Source organism: Carettochelys insculpta, chromosome 4, assembly GCF_033958435.1.
Source record: "Carettochelys insculpta isolate YL-2023 chromosome 4, ASM3395843v1, whole genome shotgun sequence".
Taxonomy (NCBI): domain Eukaryota; kingdom Metazoa; phylum Chordata; order Testudines; family Carettochelyidae; genus Carettochelys; species Carettochelys insculpta.
The window spans coordinates 19,102,300-19,124,750 of NC_134140.1; the positions used below are offsets into that span (position 1 = coordinate 19,102,300).

Here is a 22,451-nt window from a genome sequence, read left to right on the forward strand (position 1 = left end):
ATTTTCCAGCAACTATAGACAATTTATATTCTTAATTTCTTTATTTCAGGAGACAGACTGCCTTCAGTGAATTAATTGTTGCTGACTCAGGCATAAAAGTAATTTCTACAAAAACATTAACTTTGTCTTCAGATAAAAACTAAAATCTGCTGACACAGAATTTTTAACTACTGAAAACCTGTTTTCTTGGACCAGTAATCATGTTACAAAATTAGCACCTTTCAAATATGGTTCCATTTTAATTTCTTCAGAGAGTGAAGAACTATAGAAGTTAGAAGTAAAGGAGATCTTGCTAAAAATGCCATCATTATAACTTGTGGAGGGCTACCACCAGTCCAGGAAGCATCAGGACTGGTTTGATGAGAATTACGTGGAAACTGAACACCAGATTGAAGTGAAAAGGAAAGCCTTTAAGGCCTGGCAAAGTGATATCAACTGCACAATGAAAAGAGTAGTGTATGCCATGCAGAAGTCCAACATAAAACGTGGACTTTGAAAAACCAGTGATGTACTGAGAAGATGCAAGAACTCCAGCAGCTTGCAGACATCAATGATACAAGAGGTTTCTTCAATACCACCACAGCTGTTTATGGACTGAGAAACCATGAAATCAATCCCCTGATATCAAAGGATGGTACCAAGGTCTTGAAAGACAATGAAGCCATTGCTTCTCACTGGAGGGAGCACTATAATGAGCTCTTGAACCACACCCCCCATGGTCCTAGAATCCTTTGACCAAATCCCTCAGCAACCATCTAGAAACAATCCTTCAAAGCCTACTACCCTGAGTGAGGCCCAAGTACAACAAGGCAACTGGATAAAATGGAATCCCCACCAAAGTAAGAAGGCAGGCCAGAGCTCACAAACAACTCCCCCTCCTGATTTTCAAGATCAGGAAGATGCTGTGAGATTTCAGAGACACACTGATCAGTCAGTCTCTTCAAGAAGGGTGACAAGTTGGACTGTGGAATATCATGGCATCTTCCACCTGCCAATGGCAGGCAAAAATCTTAGCTCAAATACTTGCAGACCAACTCCTGACACTTTCAGAAGAAATTCTCCCAGAATCCCAGTGTGGCTTCCAACCATTCTGAGGAGCAGCGGACATGATCTTCACCATCCAGCAAATGCAAGAAAAGTGTTGTGAACAAAACCAAGTCTTATACATGGGCTTCCTTGACCTAACTAGAGTGTTTGCCTTAATCAATCAATAGTAGCATCCTGTGGACCATCCTCTCAAAGATCAGCTGGCTTAAAAAAATTCATTAGCGTCTTGAAGCTACTTCACAAAAAACATGACTGCCGCAGTATTGAGCAACAACAGATTCCCAAAGTGACCCCTTTGAGGTCAGAATGGGTTTCACAGAAGACTGGGTCATTGTCCCAACACTGTTCTGCATCTTCAGCACCATGACCCTTCACCTCATTGATGGCAAGCTTCCACCTGGCATGAAGATTATCAATAGAATGAATGGGAAGCTTTTCAGTCTCAGAAGACTGAAGGCTAAACCCAAGACCTACATGACCCCGATCATGCAGCTCCAATATGCAGATGACAACCTGGTTGCTGCTCTCTCTCTCCTGGAGCCTTTCAGATCATCTCAAGCACCTTCACCAAAGCATGTGAAAATCTCAGCTTCACACTGAACGTCAAAAAGAATAAAGTGTTCCAACCCTTGTCAATAGCACAATCTCATGTACCATCCACTGAAGTCAAGAGAGAACTGCTGGAAAATGTGCACAATTTCCCATTCTTTGGAAGTCATCTTTCCGCTCAAGTCAGTGCAGAAATCCAGCATTGTCTGAGCTGTGCAAGCTCTGCTTTTGCCCACCTGAGACAAAGGGTCTTTGAAAACCAGGATATCTATGCCAAGACAAACCTCCTTGTATACTGCACAGTGGTTACTCCAATACTACTGTATGCATGTGAAAGCTGGGCAACATACAAGCGTCATTTGAAAACACTTGAACAATATCATCAACGGTGCCTCAGGAAAATCCTAAATATCTCTTGGGAGGATAAGTGCATAAACATTAGCGTCCTGGAAGATTCAAACATGACCAGAATTAAAGCTACTATCATTCACCAACAACTTAGTTGTACTGGTCACGTGGTTTGGATGTCTGATGAGTGCCTTCCAAAATAGATTATATTTTCTGATTTGAAGGAAGGACAGAGGAGCACTGGGGGCCAGAGGAAGTGATTTAGGGACATGCTGAAGGAACACATAAGAAAATACACCATTGGTGTTGACACTTGGAAGAACCTTCCCCAGGACCATCCCCCAGTGGACAGTGGTAATCTGTGAGGGCAGGGATGAAGGTGTAGATGGCACAACTGGAAAGGTTCCACTGCAGTGTAGATGAGGACAGACTAAGAAGAAGAAGAAAAAGTGGCAAAAACTGCCCCCCCACAACAGCTACCAACACCTGCCCCTTCTGTGATGAGGCTTGTGGCTCCAGAATTGGTCTCATCAGCCGTCAATGGACTCACAAATAAGAGGGTGACATGAAGACATCCTGCTTGTTATCGACTGACCACCTAGAAGATGATGACCAACTCTTTGGTGATATAACAAACAAGAAAACAAAAGGTTAAAAATTTCTCGCTGTGTATCAATTATACTGAAAAATGCAATGTAAACAATCGGCATAACACAAATACCATAAATTATTTCCAAATACCTTATTTTAAACTTGGCACCATCCAAACAGCACTGAAGTTTGGAATAAGGGAATATTTCAAGACATTCCATTGCCTGTCGCACGATAAGGGGTAGCAGAACCAGAATAGTGTACCCAAAATAGTAGTGCTATTTCGGGCACTGTGAAAAGCTGCAGTGTTACTATTTCAGGATACCTTTGTATCCTGAAACAGCTCCCAAAGAGTAAACATAGTCCAAGTGAGCAAGATTGTAGATTTTAGATCTGGCATACCAAAAAATTCTTCAATTCACAAGCCATATACATTCTTAATCGGATGCCTGAGGTACATGCTTTGCATTAAGTCACTAAGTCCTAGTCACAAACTAGGAGCTTTGGAACAGAGCAGCACAAGAACCACTTGACATTCAAAATCAAGAGAAGAAAGTGGGGATGGCTAGGCCACACTCCCAGAAAACCATCATCCAGCATAGTCCATCAAACTCTCACATGGAACCCGCAAGGAAAATGCAAGAGGAACACCTCTGACAATATAGAGAAGATCTACTGAAATTGAAGGATATCAACTGAGGTACTCCTGGAGTCAGCGAGAAATTTTGTTTTGAGACAGAGTGAAGTGGAGAAGACTTGCAGATTACCTATGCTCCACTCAGAGTACAAGGGTTTAAGTCAAGTAATCCATGCCATTGCCCATTCCCAGCTTCCTGAAAAGACAGGCTAAGGACACCATCCCTGCTCATCCTGGTTAATGGCCATTAATGGATCTATCATTCATGAGAATATCTAATTCTTTTTCGAACCCTGTTATAATCTTGACCTCCACAACATCTTCTGGCAAAGAATTCCACAAGTTGGCTGAGATAAAAAAATACTTTTTTGTTCATTTTAAACCTGCTGCCTATTAATATCATTTGGTGATCTCCTAGTTTTTGTGTTATGAAAAGGACTAAACACTTCCTGATCTACTTTCTCCACATCAGTCATTATTTTAATAGACCTCTGTCATATCTCCTATTAGTCACCCTTTTTTTTCCCCCAAAGTTGTGAAGTCCCAGTCTTACAAATCTCTCCTCATACAGCATCAGTTCCCTAACCCACATAATTTTCATTGCCCTATTCTAAGGTGACAACACCTGTACACAGTATTCAAGATTTGGGAATACCATGGATTTATACAGCAGCAATAGGGTGAACCTAGAGATTCTGTGGTCAAATTGGTGAGCCATTACGCAAAACAATAGTCCTACCCAAATTCCTGACTCCCAGTCAACATGCTGAACATTGACTACATATTTTCAGAAAACTCCGCCACGAAAACAAGGTCTCTTTCTTGAGTGGTACTAACTAATTTAGACCTCATCATTTTATACTCGTGGAATTATGTTTTCCAATGTGTGTTACTTTGAACTTATCAACATTGAATTTTATCTGGCATTTTATTGCCCAGTCATTCCCTCGAAGAATTTTAGCAGACTGGCAAGTGAGGATTTTGCTTTACAGAAGCCTTTTGATGTTTCACCAATAACTTGGGTTCATTTATAAGTCTGACAATCCTGTTCTTTACTATAGCTTCAATCAGTTTGCCCAATACTGAAGTTAAGCTTAACGGCCTGCAATTGCCAGGACCACCTCTAGAGCTCCCATTAAAAAATGGTGTCGCTAAGTACCAGCACCTCAGCAACCCCAGCCATGGGACTGGCTGGGAGTGGCAGAAGGGGAGCCAGCTCTAAAACTACCCCTTTTTAAAAAAAATATACATATAAGTACCCCCAAACTTCTCGTGTACCCCTAAGGCTACACATACCACTGGTTGAGAAACATGGTCCTAAAATAATCTGAGGTTTTGAAACAAGTGTCATTCAACCTTTTCAGATTACTGTATGCTTTTCAGGAGTCAGATTCATTTTGCATACCACCAAGTTATACCACAATTGAAAACTACTTACAAAAACCATGCACAAATATCCCAGAAAACTATTAATGAAAACTTGTTTACTTTCTCTCATCTTATCATCAAATAAATGAACTGGAATTCAAATATTGTGCTTGCATATCAGTGTGAGGAATATGAAGTAGTAGAAACAAGTCACTGTCTGAATTAACCTTTAGATTGTAATGCCTTTACTATTGTTTTTTTATGTAGCCTGTTTTAAAACTAGGCAAATATCTAGATGAGTTGTTGTACCCCCTGAAGATCTCAGTGTACCCCCAAGGGTGCACGTACCCCAGTTGAATAACAATGCTCTAGTTCACCAATCTTATTATTCAGACTTCCAGTATTTACATACAAGCACTTTAAAAACTTGTCACTTTTTAGTTGCCTGCCATTACACGATATAATTAAATAGGATTCTTTTTCATTGAATTTTTTCTCATCAGATCTTACCCACCTTTTATCATCTTCCATCCTCTCTTTATAGAAAATCCCTATAAATAGGTGGTCCCATTAAGGATGTTTTTGTCCAGTCCATGTGCTCCTCCATCAGCTTCTTTCCTTTCCTCAACCCTCATCACCATCCATAGCCCTTAGTTTAAAAACTATTTTTCAACCTTTTAAATTTTAAGTGCCAGGAATCTGGTTCTATTTTGGTTTTTGTGGAACCCATCCTTTTTGTATAGGTTCCCACTTTCTCAAAAGTTTCTCCAGTTCCTAATAAATCTAAACTCCTCCTCCCTACACCTTTGTTTCATCTACACATTGAGAGGCTGCAGTTCTGCATGATGAACTAAAAGCACTTTGCAGAAGGCTACCATGGAGTTTCTGGACTTCAATCTCTTACCTACCAACCTAAATTGGTAAATGTAGTATTTTTCAGTTACTTTATTATGATGTATTTTCCTAAAAAGTCTTAAAATGGACAGAAATTCATAAATAAAAGATAAAGATTAGAGCTGCTATGCAAGTTCCTCCCATTCAGAATAAGGATAACCAAATATATCTTCATAAACTGAATGGCAGCAACTATTATTCATCTAAATGTATGCCATGTATCAAAAATCCTAGAAAATTGGTTAAGAAAATTCAAAAGAAGAGTAGTTATACAAGCTATTGTCAATAAGCAGCCCTCTGGCACCAGATGCTATGGGACTTAACAAGTTGCCCAGCTTATGGCACGGAAAAAATGGGAACTTTTAAGGTGATGTAGAGGAACCTGTGTAATAAAATTTTTGGATGAAGTTTACAGCAAGCTAGAGAAGTTGCTATGGGTGCTTTCAGTATGGAAGTTACAGTTTTAAATCCTGATCATCAATGGGAGGATAAGCTTTTGAGGATTTCACTGCACTGACAACTAATATATATATGAACAGAGAGAAAAGACAGCCAACCCACAAACCCACCCATGCCCTCCTTGAAACATCAGGAGGAAAAAAAGCATTACATTCAAGTAGTAGTCTAAGCAGATTTGTGAAACTGGGCTGCAGAGAATTGGAGAACACTGAATGTTTTTAAACGTACCTAGTGTTAATATAATACCAGCATGGTGGAACCAATGGCTCCAGTTCCTTATCAGTCCCCACATTATGACTAGCAGAATTGTAAGGGACTGCTAATAAATAATTTAGCCCATTGCTTTTTTCCCCCCATGCACACATTATGGGTCAACTGACCTAATTGTTATTAAGCCAGCATTTATACAGCAGTAACTAAGCTATGCTTCAAATCTCAAATGACAGTAATTCCACAACCTTCACAGGAAATTTGTTCTCTTGCCCAGCTGTTCTTGTCGCTAATTTTTCCCTAATATTTTAACCAAATTCTCCCCTGCTATCGCTTAACTCTGTTATTTGGTCTTATCTCACTGACTATTTTTGAAAGGAAGCTTAGTGACTAATGAAAAAGGAAATGAAAACAAAAGTATCTAAAGAAACAAAAATCTGTATTTTAATATTGCCAATCACCTCTTAGATTAAAAGGTCACAGATATCTGGTATAATATTATGCAACACAGACTATGCAATTTCTACAGCCTGTCAATGGCAGGTAAGCAAGCTTAACAGAAAATGACCCTGATAGGTATTTCTTAAACTGATGCTTTGTCATCAGACAAACAATTAAGAGTTCAAAATGGTTTATGAGTTAAATCACCCAGTACCAGAGTACAAGAAGGCCTCACCATTCCCAGGTACGTTCCAGAGAAAGCCGCAAATGGCAAAAACTGGGAAAACCGGGAGACAGTGGGGGCAGGGAGGAGAGGTGTTTGGGACACAGAAAAACCACATTGATTGCGAAGAACAATTTATTGCCTGCTGTTTAAACAGTCAACAAGCACGTTTAACTTAAAAACAGTAAGTTAACAGCCAAACTGGAATACAAAGATAATGCAATCAACTTCAACCTTAATAACCCTAACCAATTCTTCCAACTCACTTCCTGGGAATCTTATTGCTCCTCTGGAAAGGGTGGGTTAAGAGGGGTGGGTCCACAAAGGAGTGTTGTAATGGGAAACTGTTTAGTCTTGCTCTAAGTCCTTCAAAATTTCCTGGGATGGCATCATTGCAGCATTCCTTAAGTTACGCTCCTTTTTTAAACATAACACACAGTAGACTCGTTAATGACATATAGTCTAGCTACTGAGGCTGCAGTGTGACGACTAGTCAACATATCCTGTAATTTGACTGTCTGGCCTTCTTTCCCCATAGCATGTTGACCACTGTCTATATTATTCCCTTTTCTTTTGGTGCTCTAATTAAGCCTGGGTGTTCCTTTAATGGCCTTAATGTGGTTGTGAGGGAGCTCTGAGAAAGCGTGAGCATGCTGAATCATGAGCCTGGGTTGTTGCAGTGCAGCATAGCAGGGAGCAATGAACTGCAGCACAGTAAACTGAGAATAAGTGAAACTGTAAACTGGGAATCTGTGGATGGCAAGGCCTTCCTGTACTGTCAGGTTAAATAAGATAATAGTAAAACACATCAACATTTTCAAGTTTGTATAAGATTCTACATAAGAATGAAACCTCAGCATCCAGAATGAAAATCAGATTAAATTACTGGAAATGCAATTTCTCTTAAGTGGCTGGTCTTCCCAACTACCATTTGTGCAAAAATTCACACTCTAATCTAAGGACCTGTCTACATAGCACTAGCAAAGCACACTAAAGTGGTATGATTTGTAAAGCACTCTAATGAGGGGCTTTAACTACTGTTTATGCACCCTGCTGGTGCAGTCCAAAAGGTACCTTGTTCACGACTGTGTTAACGTGCCTTTTAGACACTTGTTAGAACATACCAGCAAGATATACACAGGGCAGTCAAAAGTGCAGCTCATTAGTATGGTTTACAATTCACACCTCTCTGGCATGTTTTGCCATGCCATGTAGACAACCCCTACATTTATGGGCATTTGGCATAAGAATGTATTGTATAATAGCCATACTTCATACTACACCATCTGCCCCACACAATGTTGCTTTATTAGCTGAATTGATGTAGACGAATTTTCCTTTTGATTTTAATGGTTATTTCTCTACAGTCAAAACATTTGGCCTACCAGTATTCAAGCAAATTTTGTACCTGGATATTACAGTTTTTACAGGAATATCAGCTCGCAATGATGCATGTTTTCATCTCACGGGCTGTTCTAGGAGCAGACAGATTGAATTTTAATCTGGGATTGGCAAAGGCCATTTTTCAGAGAGCCTTCAGTTTTTCAACCAGACTAGATAAATTTTTCCTTGTACATGCTGTTGCAAACTCTGAATGGTGTTTAACATATGGAGCAGTCAGTTTCACGTAGTCTTGTTGTCTTTTTATGCTCAGAATAATTTATTTAGTTATATGATATCTGTAGGCATATTACTCTGCTTAACAGAAGCAATGAGCCAGAGGGATTTCCTGAGGAAAAACACGCATGTGACTTTTTTTTTTATTACAATTACTCCAGTTACATTAGTACCTTGATGCAAAACTTCAAAATACCTACTATTGGAAATGAAACTGATCTGATGAAGTGGGTCTGTCCCAAGAAAGCTCAGCACCAAATAAAGCATTATGTTAAAGTGCTACATTTCTGCTGCTTTGTTTTGTTGGAGTACAGACTAACATGGCTACCTCTCTGTTACTATTAAAATACAGTAATTGTTTGTTCCTTTACTCTAGAGAAATTGCTGTCTAAGGAATACTCATGAGGGACCATTCATCTTGTTAACCATGTGTAAGTAAAATTTTCCGTAAGTCGGAAATGGGTGGGGGAGGGCTGCTATCTTCAGGTCCCAAAGTCCTGGCTGTACCTCTCCCTCTGCTCCTGTGAATGGCAGGGAGCTAGGAACCAGGCGGCAGCCATCCTTCCTTCTGCATTGGTGCTGGTGGTAACTCTGCCTTCAGAGTTTAATTCAGTTTAATTCCTGGCCAGCAACTACCACTCTCTAGCTGTTCAGTTCTGAAGGCAATCCTGCTGCCCGCAGCTATGCAGAAGTAAGTGTAGCAATACCACAATCCCCGCACAATAATTTCGCAACCCCCAACAACTCCATTTTGGGTCAGAACCCCTACTGTGAAAATATCATGACATTTTAGCTTTTAATATCTGAAATAATGAAATTTACCATTAAAAAAAATCCTATGACCAAGAAACTGACCAAAATGGACTGTGAGCTTCGTAGGGTCCTAACTACCACAGTAGACTCCATGACAGGTACGGTTGATTCTAGTATGCATCATTAAGAAAACAAAAGTGATAACTATTGAAAATCAGTTTTTCATAGATCCATAACATAAGACCATTACTTATGTACTGAGTTAAATGTTTGGATCCAAAAAAACTTTAAAAAGATGAGTTTACAGTACCTAATCTGGTTTGGAGACTCTAAATCTCTTCACTACTGCATTTCCTACTGGGCTATGACTAACCAGCTGTTCTCAATTCCTAGTCTCCATAATTAGGTGCTCTGGCTTTTCTTCTTTTGGCATCTGTTTCTTTATAAATGCCATCCCCTGCTTATTGCTTTGTGATCTTAATAACTTTTGTTTAATACTTTCTCTCAAAAAATACACTCATAACTATGAGCCACAAACAGGAATGAACAGTTTGCTATGTGATGATACCAAAATGTTCAATAAAATTTATTCCAAAAATAAAAAAGTATAAATACTTACCACACAATGGCTAATCTTGGGATGGTAAACATTAATGCTGGTTCATAGTCATCTATCATATCTTGAGTGAGGTATCCAAGCTTTAAAGACCTATGTAAATAACAGAATACTCAAACCATTTTTCAGAACGTTGCCAGATTATTAGCTGTTCATAAGTACAAATGAATAATTAAATAGGAAACAGTAAAAAAATTATAATATTAACCTGGCAAACTGAGGAAGAAAATTCATTTTTAAAGCTCACTCTACTGTTTTAATACTCTCCCTTTTGACTACAATGTCAATCCAACTAATGGAAATCAAATGGCTCAATGATCTCCATTCTAACTCCAACATGCAAATTTTACAAAGAGCAAAAAGAAGCCCTGTATATATTTACTGAACTTCTGCTGCTGGCAGAGGTGGTGCCATGATTTATTGTCAAAAACAATGTTGAGGAGATTCTTAGTCTTTCTATTGAGCCTCAGCATTAGAAGGAAGTAGAAGCTATTCCAGAGGAAAGTTCTACACTACAGGGAAAAGTTGATCTAAACTATGCAATCTGAGTTACGTTAGTAGTGTAACTCAAGCCAACATGGCTTAGATCTACTTACCATGGGGTCCACAACACACTGAGTCAACAGGAGAAACTCTGATCAACTCCCCTTACTCTTCTTGTTCCAGGAGAGAACTGGAGTTGACCAGAAAGCAATCGGCAGTTGATTTAGTAGGTCTTCATTAGACTTGCTAAATCAACACCAGTGGATCTAGCACTGCAGGATCGAACCGCTTGGTAGAGGAAATAAGCCCTAAGGAGTTGGTGGTGCCATGCCATAATTGAGATGATGATGTTCCCTTGTGAATAAGGGGACACTGAACACACCTGGTGCCTTGTGACATTCCCACTCACCCCCTACTACTAAAGAAAGATGTGGAATACCATTCCAGGGGGTGAAACACAGTCACGTTCAAAAAGACTTCTGAGTAAATCCCTGCTCAGGATTCCCATGTCTCTCATCCTTTCCTTCTCTCAAGCCCATACTTCCACCAGGCAACTGTTGTCTCCATTTTTCTTTGATGGAGACAATCTAACTACATAGCAAAATAGTGCCAGATGTAAAACAGTGGGGCCGTGTCTACACTAGTCCAAAACTTCGAAATGGCCATTTACTAATGAAGTGCTGAAATACATATTCAGTGCCTCATTAGTATGCCAGCAGCCACAGCACTTCGAAATTGACAGGGCTTCTTTTTGAAAGGACCTAACAGCAGATAGGAATAAGGGGATTTTGAAGTTACCAGGGTCCTTTCGAAAAGAAGCCCCGTCTGGATGAGTCACATGGTGGCGTGCCGCATCAATTTTGAAGTGCTGCAGAGGCCGGCGTGCTAATGAGGTGCTGAATATGTATTTCAGCGCTTCATTAGTGAATTTCTCGAAGTTTTGGGCTCGTGTAGACATAACCTGTTTGTATGCATATTACAATACCTTATTGAGTGAGGTAAAATAATTGTTATTAAATGACGGAGGATGAATGCACATGCACAAAGCAAACTTCTTGGTTTCAGAATATTGGGAGATTAAATATATTGTCATAAGAAATAAGTACAACTTAAGATTTCCCAATATGGCCAGAAACAAAGCTAGTTTTCATGGACAATCTCCTTCTCAGGACTGTATGTTGACAAATTTCAACTTTGCACTCTAAACCGCTGAGTCTTTCAAGCTTTCAGAATAAATGTCAAGTTTTTTTTTCTAGTAATGGGAGAAGTTTAATTCTCCAAACGAACAAAGTCCTAAACATATTTTATATTCTCTCCCATACAATATCAAATCCTGCAATCCAACAAAACACCCTAAATGCCTCTGGTCCAGGAAATTCAACCCAGATGAAAGGTAAAATGACCTCTAGAATGAAAATGTTTAGCTAGCCTTAAATCTACATATTACAATGATGCACTCCAGTTATATTAGAGAAATACATTTTTTATGTTAGGTCAAAGCATTTCTGCAAATAGCTAACGTGTTTTGATTTTATGCTTAAACAGTCTCCAAGAAAATGAAGTGTTCCTTCCTAAAGATTAAAGTGAAAAATTACTTAATAGGCCAAATCATAGCTAATTACACCAAAAGAAAAGTGTAATTTATATTACTGAAAATTACTTACCTTTCTACTGTTTCACAAAAAAGCACGATTACTTCTTGCTGTACATAATACTCTTTTGGAGATTTTACAGGTACCATGGCTGACACATAACTACAAAGATGTTAAAGAGTAATATATTTTAATTACTTTTCTCAACCCCTTCACAATCAGATATATCAGGAAAAAATACAAGTCAAGTAATTTTAAGTAATGAATACTCAATAGTATTTTTCTATTCAGTTTGATAATTTGCATTAAGAAAACTTTACTATTTCAGTGGAAATGAAAATAATTTCAATTACTTTATTACTGAAATGAAAACATGGACTTGTGCAGTAATTTTAAGTATAATTTTATCATCAAGAATAAAATCTTCAGTTTTTGTCTTCTCTAGATTGAGCTGTTTACTCTGCATTTTCTGAAAACACACTAATTGAATAAAATTAAGAATTTTGTTTAATGCTATTCCAAATGAAATTATAGTAAGATAGATCATCAATAGGATGTAGCATATAAGGGGACCTAACATTGGCACAAGTAATTATGTTCAATTACTGAAAAAATCTAATTTATGTGCAGATAAGCAGTACTTGCATGCAATGTGTGTATGCAAGATCACTTGTCCTCTACTGAACATTGGAATTGCCATACTGCATCAGACCTGTGGTCCATTTAATCCAGAATCCTGTCTCTGACAAAGATAGAGACTGAATAATTCTGAAACACGAGGTTGAATACCTCTTCCTAAATTTATGTTACCATTCACTATAACAATACTGCATATTCTTGTTTTGGACATACATCTCCCACCCCTTTTTGATTCTTGCTTTGTTTTTCCAAATGGATTCCACAGCCCAGTTGTGCCTTTTGTGAAATGTATTTTATTTTGTCTGTCTTGAATTTGCCACCTTCTAATTTTATCAACTCTTTCCTTGCTCTTAAGTTATGAGACAGGGAGAACAGAAGCTGCTGCTGTCTTCTCTAGACTATTCAATATTGTACAAACATTTATCATGTGCCCTCTTATTTGTCTTTCTCCTGACAACAATATTAATGGGGAAAATTTACAGCTTCCACTTGTGCCTTTGAAAATCTCAGCTCAATGTCATAGTGGTATGTTAATATTCAGATTGCACTGTACTTAAAGACTGAAAATTCTGATTAAGTGGCTATTCATTTTTCTAAATGTGAAGAGAAAAGGATGTGACAATGTTATAAACAGGTACAAATAGGTGCAAGAAAGCATATATATACTAGACAATGTTCAAGATACAGATATTTCTGAATGTTACCTTAATTCAAATTCAGCAAAAAGGACATCAAAATGCTTAAGTGACTCTTTCATTTTTTCTGTGTAAAGATTCAAATCCCTTAAGGCCTGGTCTCGAATGATGTTCCTAACTTCCTCCAGGCTACGGGTCAGATCCTTGGCCAATGGTCTCATAGCCATGCTCTCAATTTCACGATTCATAATAATAGAACCAGCAGCCAGGCACTGTGGAAATACCATTTAAAAATATGAATTAAAGTGATGTACTTTATCTACGACAATGCTATGGAGCAGGATGGCACATGAAGGGAGGTGAAGTTAATTCCATCTGTGAATGCCAATGATGGGTTTGAGACCAGGACCTTGCATGTCTTGTGGTTCTCAGATAAAAGGCCAGTTCAGTTTGGAAGAACTCAAGTAGCAGAAAGGCTCCTGCAGAAGACCCAGGTTCAAAGCAAAGGAACTACAGGAGGGTTCTCCACATGCGCAGGGACAGCAACGTTAAAAGGAAAGGGCTTAGAAAGGGGCCAGGCAGCAAGTGCTAAATATACTGGTTTTGATTTGAGTTGGACTGTTTAGTTTTGAAAAATAAAACCACCCCTAGAGAAGGAAATGGAATATATGCTGCTGTTAGGAGCTTCATTTCACACCAGGCCCAACAACAGACGGTGGGAGGGAGCTAAGGGGCAGCTGCACCAGAGCCCAGAATTTCAAAAATGGGACTGGAAGTCCAGCTGCCACTGCAGCCACAGTAGCAACTGGGGGAGCAGGAAGCAGCACCACCACAGTCTAAGTGGTGCTAAGGGTTGACTGACCTAGGCCCTGCCACTTCCACCCTTGTGCCTGCCCCTTCCAGGGGTGCAGAGCCCGGCTTCCCTTCCCACTTTGCTCTGGGGCCCACAGTGGCTGTCAGACCTGCTGTTTCATACACCATCATACTTTGTATCTTTCAATAAGCCCCATTACATGTAATAAAAGATATTTAATAGTGTCCATGGCAGGGTAAGGGAAGACTATGAACGCTAAAGTAAATTGTATTTCCTTCATTTGGTAGAAACATATTTTGAAAACTTAAAAAAAAGCATATTTTGTTATTGAGGCTTTTATTTTTCTCTCTTTATCAATCCTTTCTTGGGTCTCTTTCTTGACTGCCAAATAGTAGCAAACAGAAGACATTTTTCCAGTTCTGGAGAAGGATGTATAATCCTAGACCTTGCTTTAGCACTCTGATGTATTGATCTGTGATACAAAGGCACTCCCAATATCTCTTGCTCTTGCTCTTTAGTTATTCCAAAGCAATAATTACAAGAAGGCATAGACAAGTCAAGCCTTAGATGTTGATAATCATGAGGATGATGACAAGAATACAATGTACATGCTAATCTCAAATAAATCCAGTCTCCTGTACGATGTACATTTAGGAAAGAGCATGGACCTGTTTACCATAAAGTGATTCAACAGAATTTTATCATTGTATAAAACATTTGCTGAAACCAGCAACTGCTTTCAGCACAGTCAATGAAACCCCGATTCAGGAGGGCCAAAAGTACCAACCAGTTATGTAGTATGTGCCAAAAAAACATTTAGATTGTGGTTCAACTCATTCTGCTTTCCCAGTGTAATGTCCACCTCAGTTGTTTCTCAAGAATTTCTACCCCAGATGCAGAATGCAGTGATAGTTTCTTGATGTAATTCGAATGGCACTGTGGGATTCACTAGTATAGTTAAGAAACTCTATTTGGTTTTGCAGAAGTCCCAGAGAGGGAGCAGAAGGATTGTAATGCTGTTTATTGCCATGAGGGAGCCTTCAGAGTTGGCTAGGTTGTCTACACATGCTCCAAGGCACTTGACATCACTAACAGACATGTACCTTGATATAAATCTATTAACTCTGAGCTGAGCCCTAAGATTTTTCCTCCAGGCCAGAAGAACCCAAACCTTTTAAACTTCAGAGCACATTGCAAGATGCCTATGTTTGCACAGCTTCAATAGATGTGGGCTTTTGAAAGAAATCAGATAAGAAAGGGACAGTAACATGGCATTTGTGTACAAGCTCATTTTTGTTCAAAATTTATGGCCAGGGCACTTAGAATCTTGGATAGGTGTTCTATTTTGTATGCATAACTAATAATCTAGCCATTAGCCATAATAATCTAGCCATTAGCAATCCAAGAGAAGAAGATAAAGCAGAAACCCTTAAAAGAATACTATTTGATCCAGGAATGAGATAAACTAGGGTCCTGAAAAAGACTTCTACTCTGGCATGGAAACCTGTAAACATCTGTAGAATTTCCACACCCTCCATGTGATGGCCCTTCATGGCAAATGCAACTCCCAATAAAAATTGCCCACAATATGGGCAATTTGTATCACGTTTGAATACATTAAGGATACCTATATATTATTTAAATGAAGACAAAATGGTATTAATACTGTTAAAATAAAGTAGCATTTCACAAGCACAACAGATATTAAAAGCACAATAAAACAATCCTTGTAGGTCATACATTAACAAGTAGATTAATTTTAAAAATAAACTTTTGAATGTTAATCTACAAATTTGTATGCTTTTTCATGAGAAAATATGTTCACACATTTCAAATACAAGCAGCAAATTTTTCTTTAAAACAAAATAATAGAAACAATAGTGATCTACCTCTGCTCCAAACCAAAGCTGCCCCGCAAGGTTGTCATGGCGTATTTCTTCTGGAAATTTAACACAGAAGTCCCGGTTGGCCCGTTCATGTGGAATGCATTCATCCATGATCTGATTTACAATGTTTAAAACATTATCCTGGAACAAAAACAGATGAATGGTATGCATGTAGTCATGCAGTCTCTGCATATTTTATATAACTTTTTTTTCTTCCCAGGCAACAGAATAACATCATCACACAAATACATCCATCTGCTGCCCAGAAAGGCTTGGGGAAGCTTGCTGTGGCTGGCTCTGTTGAGATAGTGAGGGAGGACGGGTGGAACTGAGCTTCCATTAGTCAGTCATGGGCAAGGAAAGGAGCTGAGAGCAGCTGCCACCACCAGGCCATGGTGGGGAGGGAAGGTGCACCTCAGAGCCAAGCTCCAGCTGCGTCTACTCATGGATGCCGCATCTAGTGCCAGGGCCCAGGGTCACTCAGTAGCAGCTGCCAGAAGATGGTTCTAAGAGGCATCTTACCTCCCCCACCATGACCAGGTGGTGGTGGCTATTCCCAGCTGCTCCCTCCCAAGCAAATCCCAGGGCCAGTGGCAGGGAGGTTGTGGGCTGGAGGAGGAGCCAGGAAGGCCAGGACTGGCCACGTGGCTCCCCAGTGCCTCCCTCCTGCCCCTGGGCCTCTCTAACCCCTGTCCACTTGGGTGGTTCGGGAGCCAAGTGGCCAGCCCCAACCTTCTTGGGGTTTCCTCCAGGCCCTGGCCTCTCTCCCAGATGCCCTTCTCCCTGCCTCCAACCTCCCCACAAGCCTTCCCAGGTGTAAGGGTTAGAGGCAGGGAAAGGCCCTGACAAGGCTGAGGCTAGCTGCACAGCTCCCTTCCCCTGCCCAGAAACAGAGGGCAATTGGGGAGCAGAGCAAGCAGAGTCACAGCCCACCTAGTATTTTAAAAAAGAAAGAAAAAGTGAAATCAAAGAATTCCCATGTTATTTTCTCCAAGTTATAGAACAAAAGGGATACCCATGTAAAAAAGCCCATACAACGGACATTTTACATGTTTGTACTTACAATCACGGTGAATAAAACACATTGGAGGAGGAAAAAGAACACATGCTATGTTGTCAGGTTGTTTACTTCATGTATTCAGCAGTACTTTGTGCACTGCTTCCACTGGAGCTGCCCCCCGGGGCCACCACCGCCATGCGCTTCTCCCACCAAGCAGTGGGGCATGTGCGCAGAGTGGGCGCATGGCACTCCCACGTGTGGCTCTCAGAGGGAGCTGCATTTGCCAGAAAATGGTGTCCTATTCAGCACATATGGTGAGCAGTGAACATACTCCTTATGTAGAATATAAAACCTTTATTAATTGGTATATATGTGTGAATACATATACATAAAAATTGTAACTTGTCCACATTTTTCATGAGTGGGATGAGCCTGAGACCCAGCCGCTGATAGTGCTGCACTCCACCTTATGAAATTTCATACCCACTGAGGGGGCCCGCCCCCCCCACTTTGTAAACCGTTGTTCTAAAGCATGTCATTTTACTCTCAAGTGCCCAATGGCACAGAAAGTGAGTACCCAAATGCTATCTTCTCCTTCCTTGCAGCCCTCGTAAAGGGCTACAGGCAGCCCACTGCATGTTAGAGAAGCCTAGAAGCTGCTCTACACTGAACTGAAGCAAGACAATCAGGGAACCATAATTTGGCCCCTGAGATGCAGTAAATCTGGTCCAGGTTCTGTATTAATTTATCTGAAAATATTTTTACAAATCTCTCTGGAGTCTTGTATGAAATTACTTCAATGAAAGAAAGATAAATTTAGAGTATGAAAAACCCTTTAAGTGCCTTATTTAAGATATTTTGTTTCTGTCTTACTGTCTCCATTTCATCTAGTCTTTTCTTCACACTGAAGATGTTTTTTCAAAAACAAGTAAATCTGTCTCTTACAGAGTATGTTCAGAAGGCAGAATGCTTTTAAGTCTATCATTTGTTCTTTTGCTTTTTGTGTGTTTTTTAGAAGAAAAACAAAAAGAAAATTCTTCTCTGTACCCGCCCTTCAAGATGAACAATATCTCCCTGACTCAAATGCAGAGTCACACTTACAATTCTAACGAAGGCTGCTATAATCATTATTATGAGAGAGCATGGTTACCTCAACACATAACCAATAGAAACACTTGTCCCTACTTAAAGAGTTAACATACACCATTGCTCACTGCACATAGGTATCTGAGACACTGTGGTTATTTTTAATTCAAATACCCACACTGGTTAAAAACATATTATAAACAAAGCAAGGAATTCTTGTTGCATACTAAAAAAAGTATCTGACTAAATTTGAATATATATGATAGAGTAATATTCAGCTGCATGTTCAAGGAGAGTGGGGCAATAAATCAAATACTCCAAATCGAAAACTAACTCAAAAAAACTTGCTTTCAAACTAAGCTTCATAAACCATCATTGACTCAGGAGAGCTAATTAGTACACCAAAATATCAGCAAATGGCTATAAAAAGTAGTCAGACTTGAACATTGCCCTCATCCAAAATACTAGCATGTCTGTAACTGAGAACATTATGTAGCCAGGAATATAAAAAGTTAAAAGGCATAACATCTTCAAGCAAGGAAAAGAGTAAAAAAACAACGCAATACTGTTGTACTTTGAGACCAGGAGAATTGCCTGAAGCTCCCACATTATCACCAGTGCAAACTGAGTTAGCATACCTGGTTAAAAACTCTTGACTTGTGATATCAAATATAAACATAAGAATCTAAAGTCTTTTAGCACTGGAAAGAAAGGATGGGAAACATAACCTGAACAACTGAGTTCTGTAAAAGCTGTGAGCAATGCACAGATTTATTACTGCAGGAGGATCAGACAAATATCAATCACAAAATTTTCAATCTGATTAAAATGAAAGATTGCATTACATCATGCTAATTTAGGACAGGAGATGACATCCTATTCTAAATTTGGTCCCTAACTTGCATGTGTACTAATGTTATACTTTTCCATTCATTTTCCCTCACCATACAATGATAATATAAAGCACAGTGAAACCTATACAAGCGGACATCCCCAGAAGGCAAATCCTTTTTTAATCCACCACTTTAAAGCATGTTCAAGTTTTCCAATAAAATTTTGTTCTTCTGCAAGTTAAAGAAAGATTCTGCTCCTATTTGGCAGTCTTTTCTTAAGCAAAACTTCCATTCATGTCCAAGGAAGATTAATGTGATATGAGAGTGAAATAAACCAGCTGTCATGGAGCCCAGTATGTAATATAGCATGGAAAGAAGGGAAGGCATCTAAGGAATGGACAAAATCTGTGCTAGTCACATCACACAAGAAAGGAAGGGCCTTGGAGTGCAAAAACTACAGAATGATTGCCCTAACAAGTTATCTAGGCCAGGGGCTGATTATGATACAGACAGAAGAGCATCTAGCAGATGAGCATGTGGGATTCAGGAAAGATAGAAGTACCACACAGCAGGTACTGGCACTAAGATTGATAGAGAAAACTCAATGAAAGAACAAAAACATCTTCACTTGCTTCATCAATTTTCAGAAGACATTTGACAGTATAGATCAGAAAGTGAGTTGGGCAGTGTTGGAGTCGTACAAAGTGGATAGCAGACCGACATGTTGAAGAATATCAACAAAAATGCGGAGGCAGCAGTAAGAACATCAGGAAAGTTGGTTTAGAACGAGTAGAGATGTGAGACAAGGAGGCCTGATGTCACTGAGTGTCTTCATCACACACCTAGATAGAGCGATGGACAAGATTAAGGAAGAGGTAGAAGGGATATTGGTACCAATAAAACAAAGACAATGGTATTTGGAGGTAAGGAAATAGGAAGGAAGATCAGTGTAGCTGGGACTGAACTAGAGAACGCAGAGAAGTTCACATATCTGGGGAGCAACAGTATGTATCATCTAGAATGTAAGAAGGAAATAGCAACTAGAAGAAAGCAAGCAAGAGCGAGTTTGAAAACGATGGGTAAGATCTGGAAAACCAAAGTGATTAACTTACGAATGAAGCTGAGCATCTTGGAAACATGTGTATTCAGCAGTATGTTCTATGGATGTGAGACATGGGTGATTATGAAAGATTTGAAGAGAAGGATATTGGCATTCGAGAGCACTTGTTATGGAAAGATCCTGAGAACATGATGGATGCAGAAGGTCACCAATGAAGAATTATACAGGAAAAGACAGCCGAAATAGTAGCTACTGCAGAAGGTTATACAATAGAAGCTACACCTATTCGGGCACATATGCAGAATCAACGACAAACAAGAAGTCCAGACCCTGGTATTTGGCATAATGGCCGTTTGAATAGGAGAGGCAGATGTTATAGTAGATTGATGCAGCGCTAGTCTACAGAAACTAAGCCACTCTGCACTGGACAGGGAAAGATGGAAGGAACAGTGAGGGAGACATCAGACACCAACAGGTACTAATCCCATGGCTGTTGATGACGGATGCCTAAGCAATTAGATTTTGCTGGTCTTACATTTTCATGGTATTTACAAAAGTCTCAAATTTTATCTTGATTTCACAGAAATCCAATTTCATCAGAAGCATCTGTAGACTGATTACATTTAATAGCTTAGCCCCATTAGTATTTTACCTCAAACATTATTAAAGGTATATAATTTTTCCAGCAAACATATGGTGAGCAAATATATGGTGAGATGAGAGCTCCCTGCTCAGAAGATCAGTCATGGTGCTAAATGATTCCTGGCAGGTGAATGGCCTGCAGAGAAATATTGTGGAGTATGCAGAAATCCCAGGAGGACTGCTTCCCGGCAGAGGGCTGGTGAACAAGCTCTGCTTTGCCTGTTGGTATAGTACATCATGACAATGTTGTTAGTAAGAACTGTAGGCCCCCCCGCCCAAGAGTTGGAAGAGAAAGACCACACACACTGTGTACCACCCAGAGGTCCTTGACATTTATGTGAAGGACTGCTTCTTCTGGGATCCTGGTGCCCCAGTTTTGTAGGTCACCCAGATAAGCACACCAGCCAGGGTCTGAGTTGTTAGACAATACTTCCACTGAATGTGTGGCAGGCTGAAATGGGACTCCTCCCATAACTTTCACCTTGTTCATCCACCAGGAAAGCATCACAAAGATAAGGGGATGGCCACAATTCAGTCCAGGGAGCATCTGGATGAGGTGAAGCCTGAGCCTGGTATAGTGTACCACGTAGGCACATACAGCCATAGGGTTGAGGAGATGAAGGCACACCCTTACTTTTGCGAGAGGAGATGAAAGGATTCAGTTAGTGAAACCGATCAGGGAGCACAACCTATGCAGGAGGAGCGAAACTTCCACCCAGGTCAAATTGAATAATGCCTGTTTTCTGCACAGGCACTAACTTTATGAGGAGGACAGGTCAATGGCACCTGGGGAGTAGCAGCTCCACATCTTAGAATCACAGAGCTGGAAGGGACCCTCAAGAGGTCATTGACTCTACCCCTCTGCCCCAAGCAGGATCAACCCCAACTAAGTCATCCCACCTATGACTATGTCAAGCTGGGACTTAAAAACTTCTAGGTATGGAGATTCCACCATCTCTCTAGGCAGCACATTCCAGTGCTTTACCACCCTCCTGGTGAAATAGTTTTTTCCTAACATCCAACCTACTGCTCTCCTTCTGTAACTTCAGACCATTGCTCCTTGTTCCGCCATCTGTCACCACTGCAAATAGTTTCTCTCCATCTTCTGTAGAGCTCCCCTTCAGGAAGTTGAAGGCTGCTATTGAATCATCCCTCAATCTTCTCTTCTGCAAACTAAATAAGCCCTAATCCCTCAGCCTTTTCTCATAGGTCATGTGCTCTAGCCCCTTACTCATTTTTGTTGTCCTCTGCTGAACTTGCTCCACCACATCCATGTTCATTCTACACTGGGGGCCCAAGAGTGGATGCAATACTCCAGATGTGGCCTCACCAGTGCCGCATAGAGGGGAACAATAACCTATCTAGACTGGCTTGAAATGCTCCTTCTAATGCACCCCCCAATGCCATTGGCTTTCTTGACTACAAGGGCACACTCTTTACTCATATCCAGTCTTTCATCCACTATAATCCCTAGGTCCCTATCTGCTGTACTGATGCTTAGTCAGTCTGTCCCCAGCCTATAACAATGCTTGGGATTCTTCCATCCCAGGTGCAGGACTCTGGGCTTCTTGTTTAACTGCATCAGATTTCTTTTGGCCCAACCCTCCAATTTTTCCAGGTCACTTTGGATCCCATCCATCTCTCCCCCTAGCTTTGTGTCATCTGCAAGCTTGCTGAGGGTACAATCCAGTCCCTCATCCAGTTGATTTCCAAAATTGCTTGGTCCTATCTAGATAAAAGGCAAATGCTTGTCTCACATCTGAAGTATGAAAGCAGCTCTCATGAGGCATTATTCACGACAACGGCTATGGAGTTTCCTTGAATCAGAAAGACCAGACCATCTATTTTCACAGTTGTGAAAATTCTCAGAGGACAGTGCAGACAAAACCATCTCCAGTTTACATAAATATATTTTTTCAGAACATGGATAAGCTAAGGTTCTCGGCTATTAGCACGAACATACATTGCATCAATGCAGGATATTAAAAAATCTAAATTTCACTGTATTATAGGCTTATCTGAACGAAG

The 22,451-nt window shown here is 40.0% G+C and overlaps 1 protein-coding gene across 11 annotated transcripts in view; it reads right to left on the reverse strand.

The window, feature by feature from the left end:
• The window catches only part of ZFYVE28 (zinc finger FYVE-type containing 28), a 312,576-nt gene that overhangs the window by 97,913 nt on the left and 192,212 nt on the right, over window positions 1–22,451 (reverse strand). For all 11 annotated transcript variants that reach the window (XM_074992354.1, XM_074992350.1, XM_074992348.1 and 8 more), the window contains 4 exons: window positions 15,806–15,943; window positions 13,172–13,374; window positions 11,901–11,990; window positions 9,757–9,846 (listed from right to left, as the gene is read on the reverse strand). In XM_074992354.1, the coding sequence (XP_074848455.1) occupies window positions 9,757–9,846; window positions 11,901–11,990; window positions 13,172–13,374; window positions 15,806–15,913 (491 nt within the window). In that variant the 5' untranslated portion in view covers window positions 15,914–15,943. The remainder of the gene's footprint in view (window positions 1–9,756; window positions 9,847–11,900; window positions 11,991–13,171; window positions 13,375–15,805; window positions 15,944–22,451) is intronic.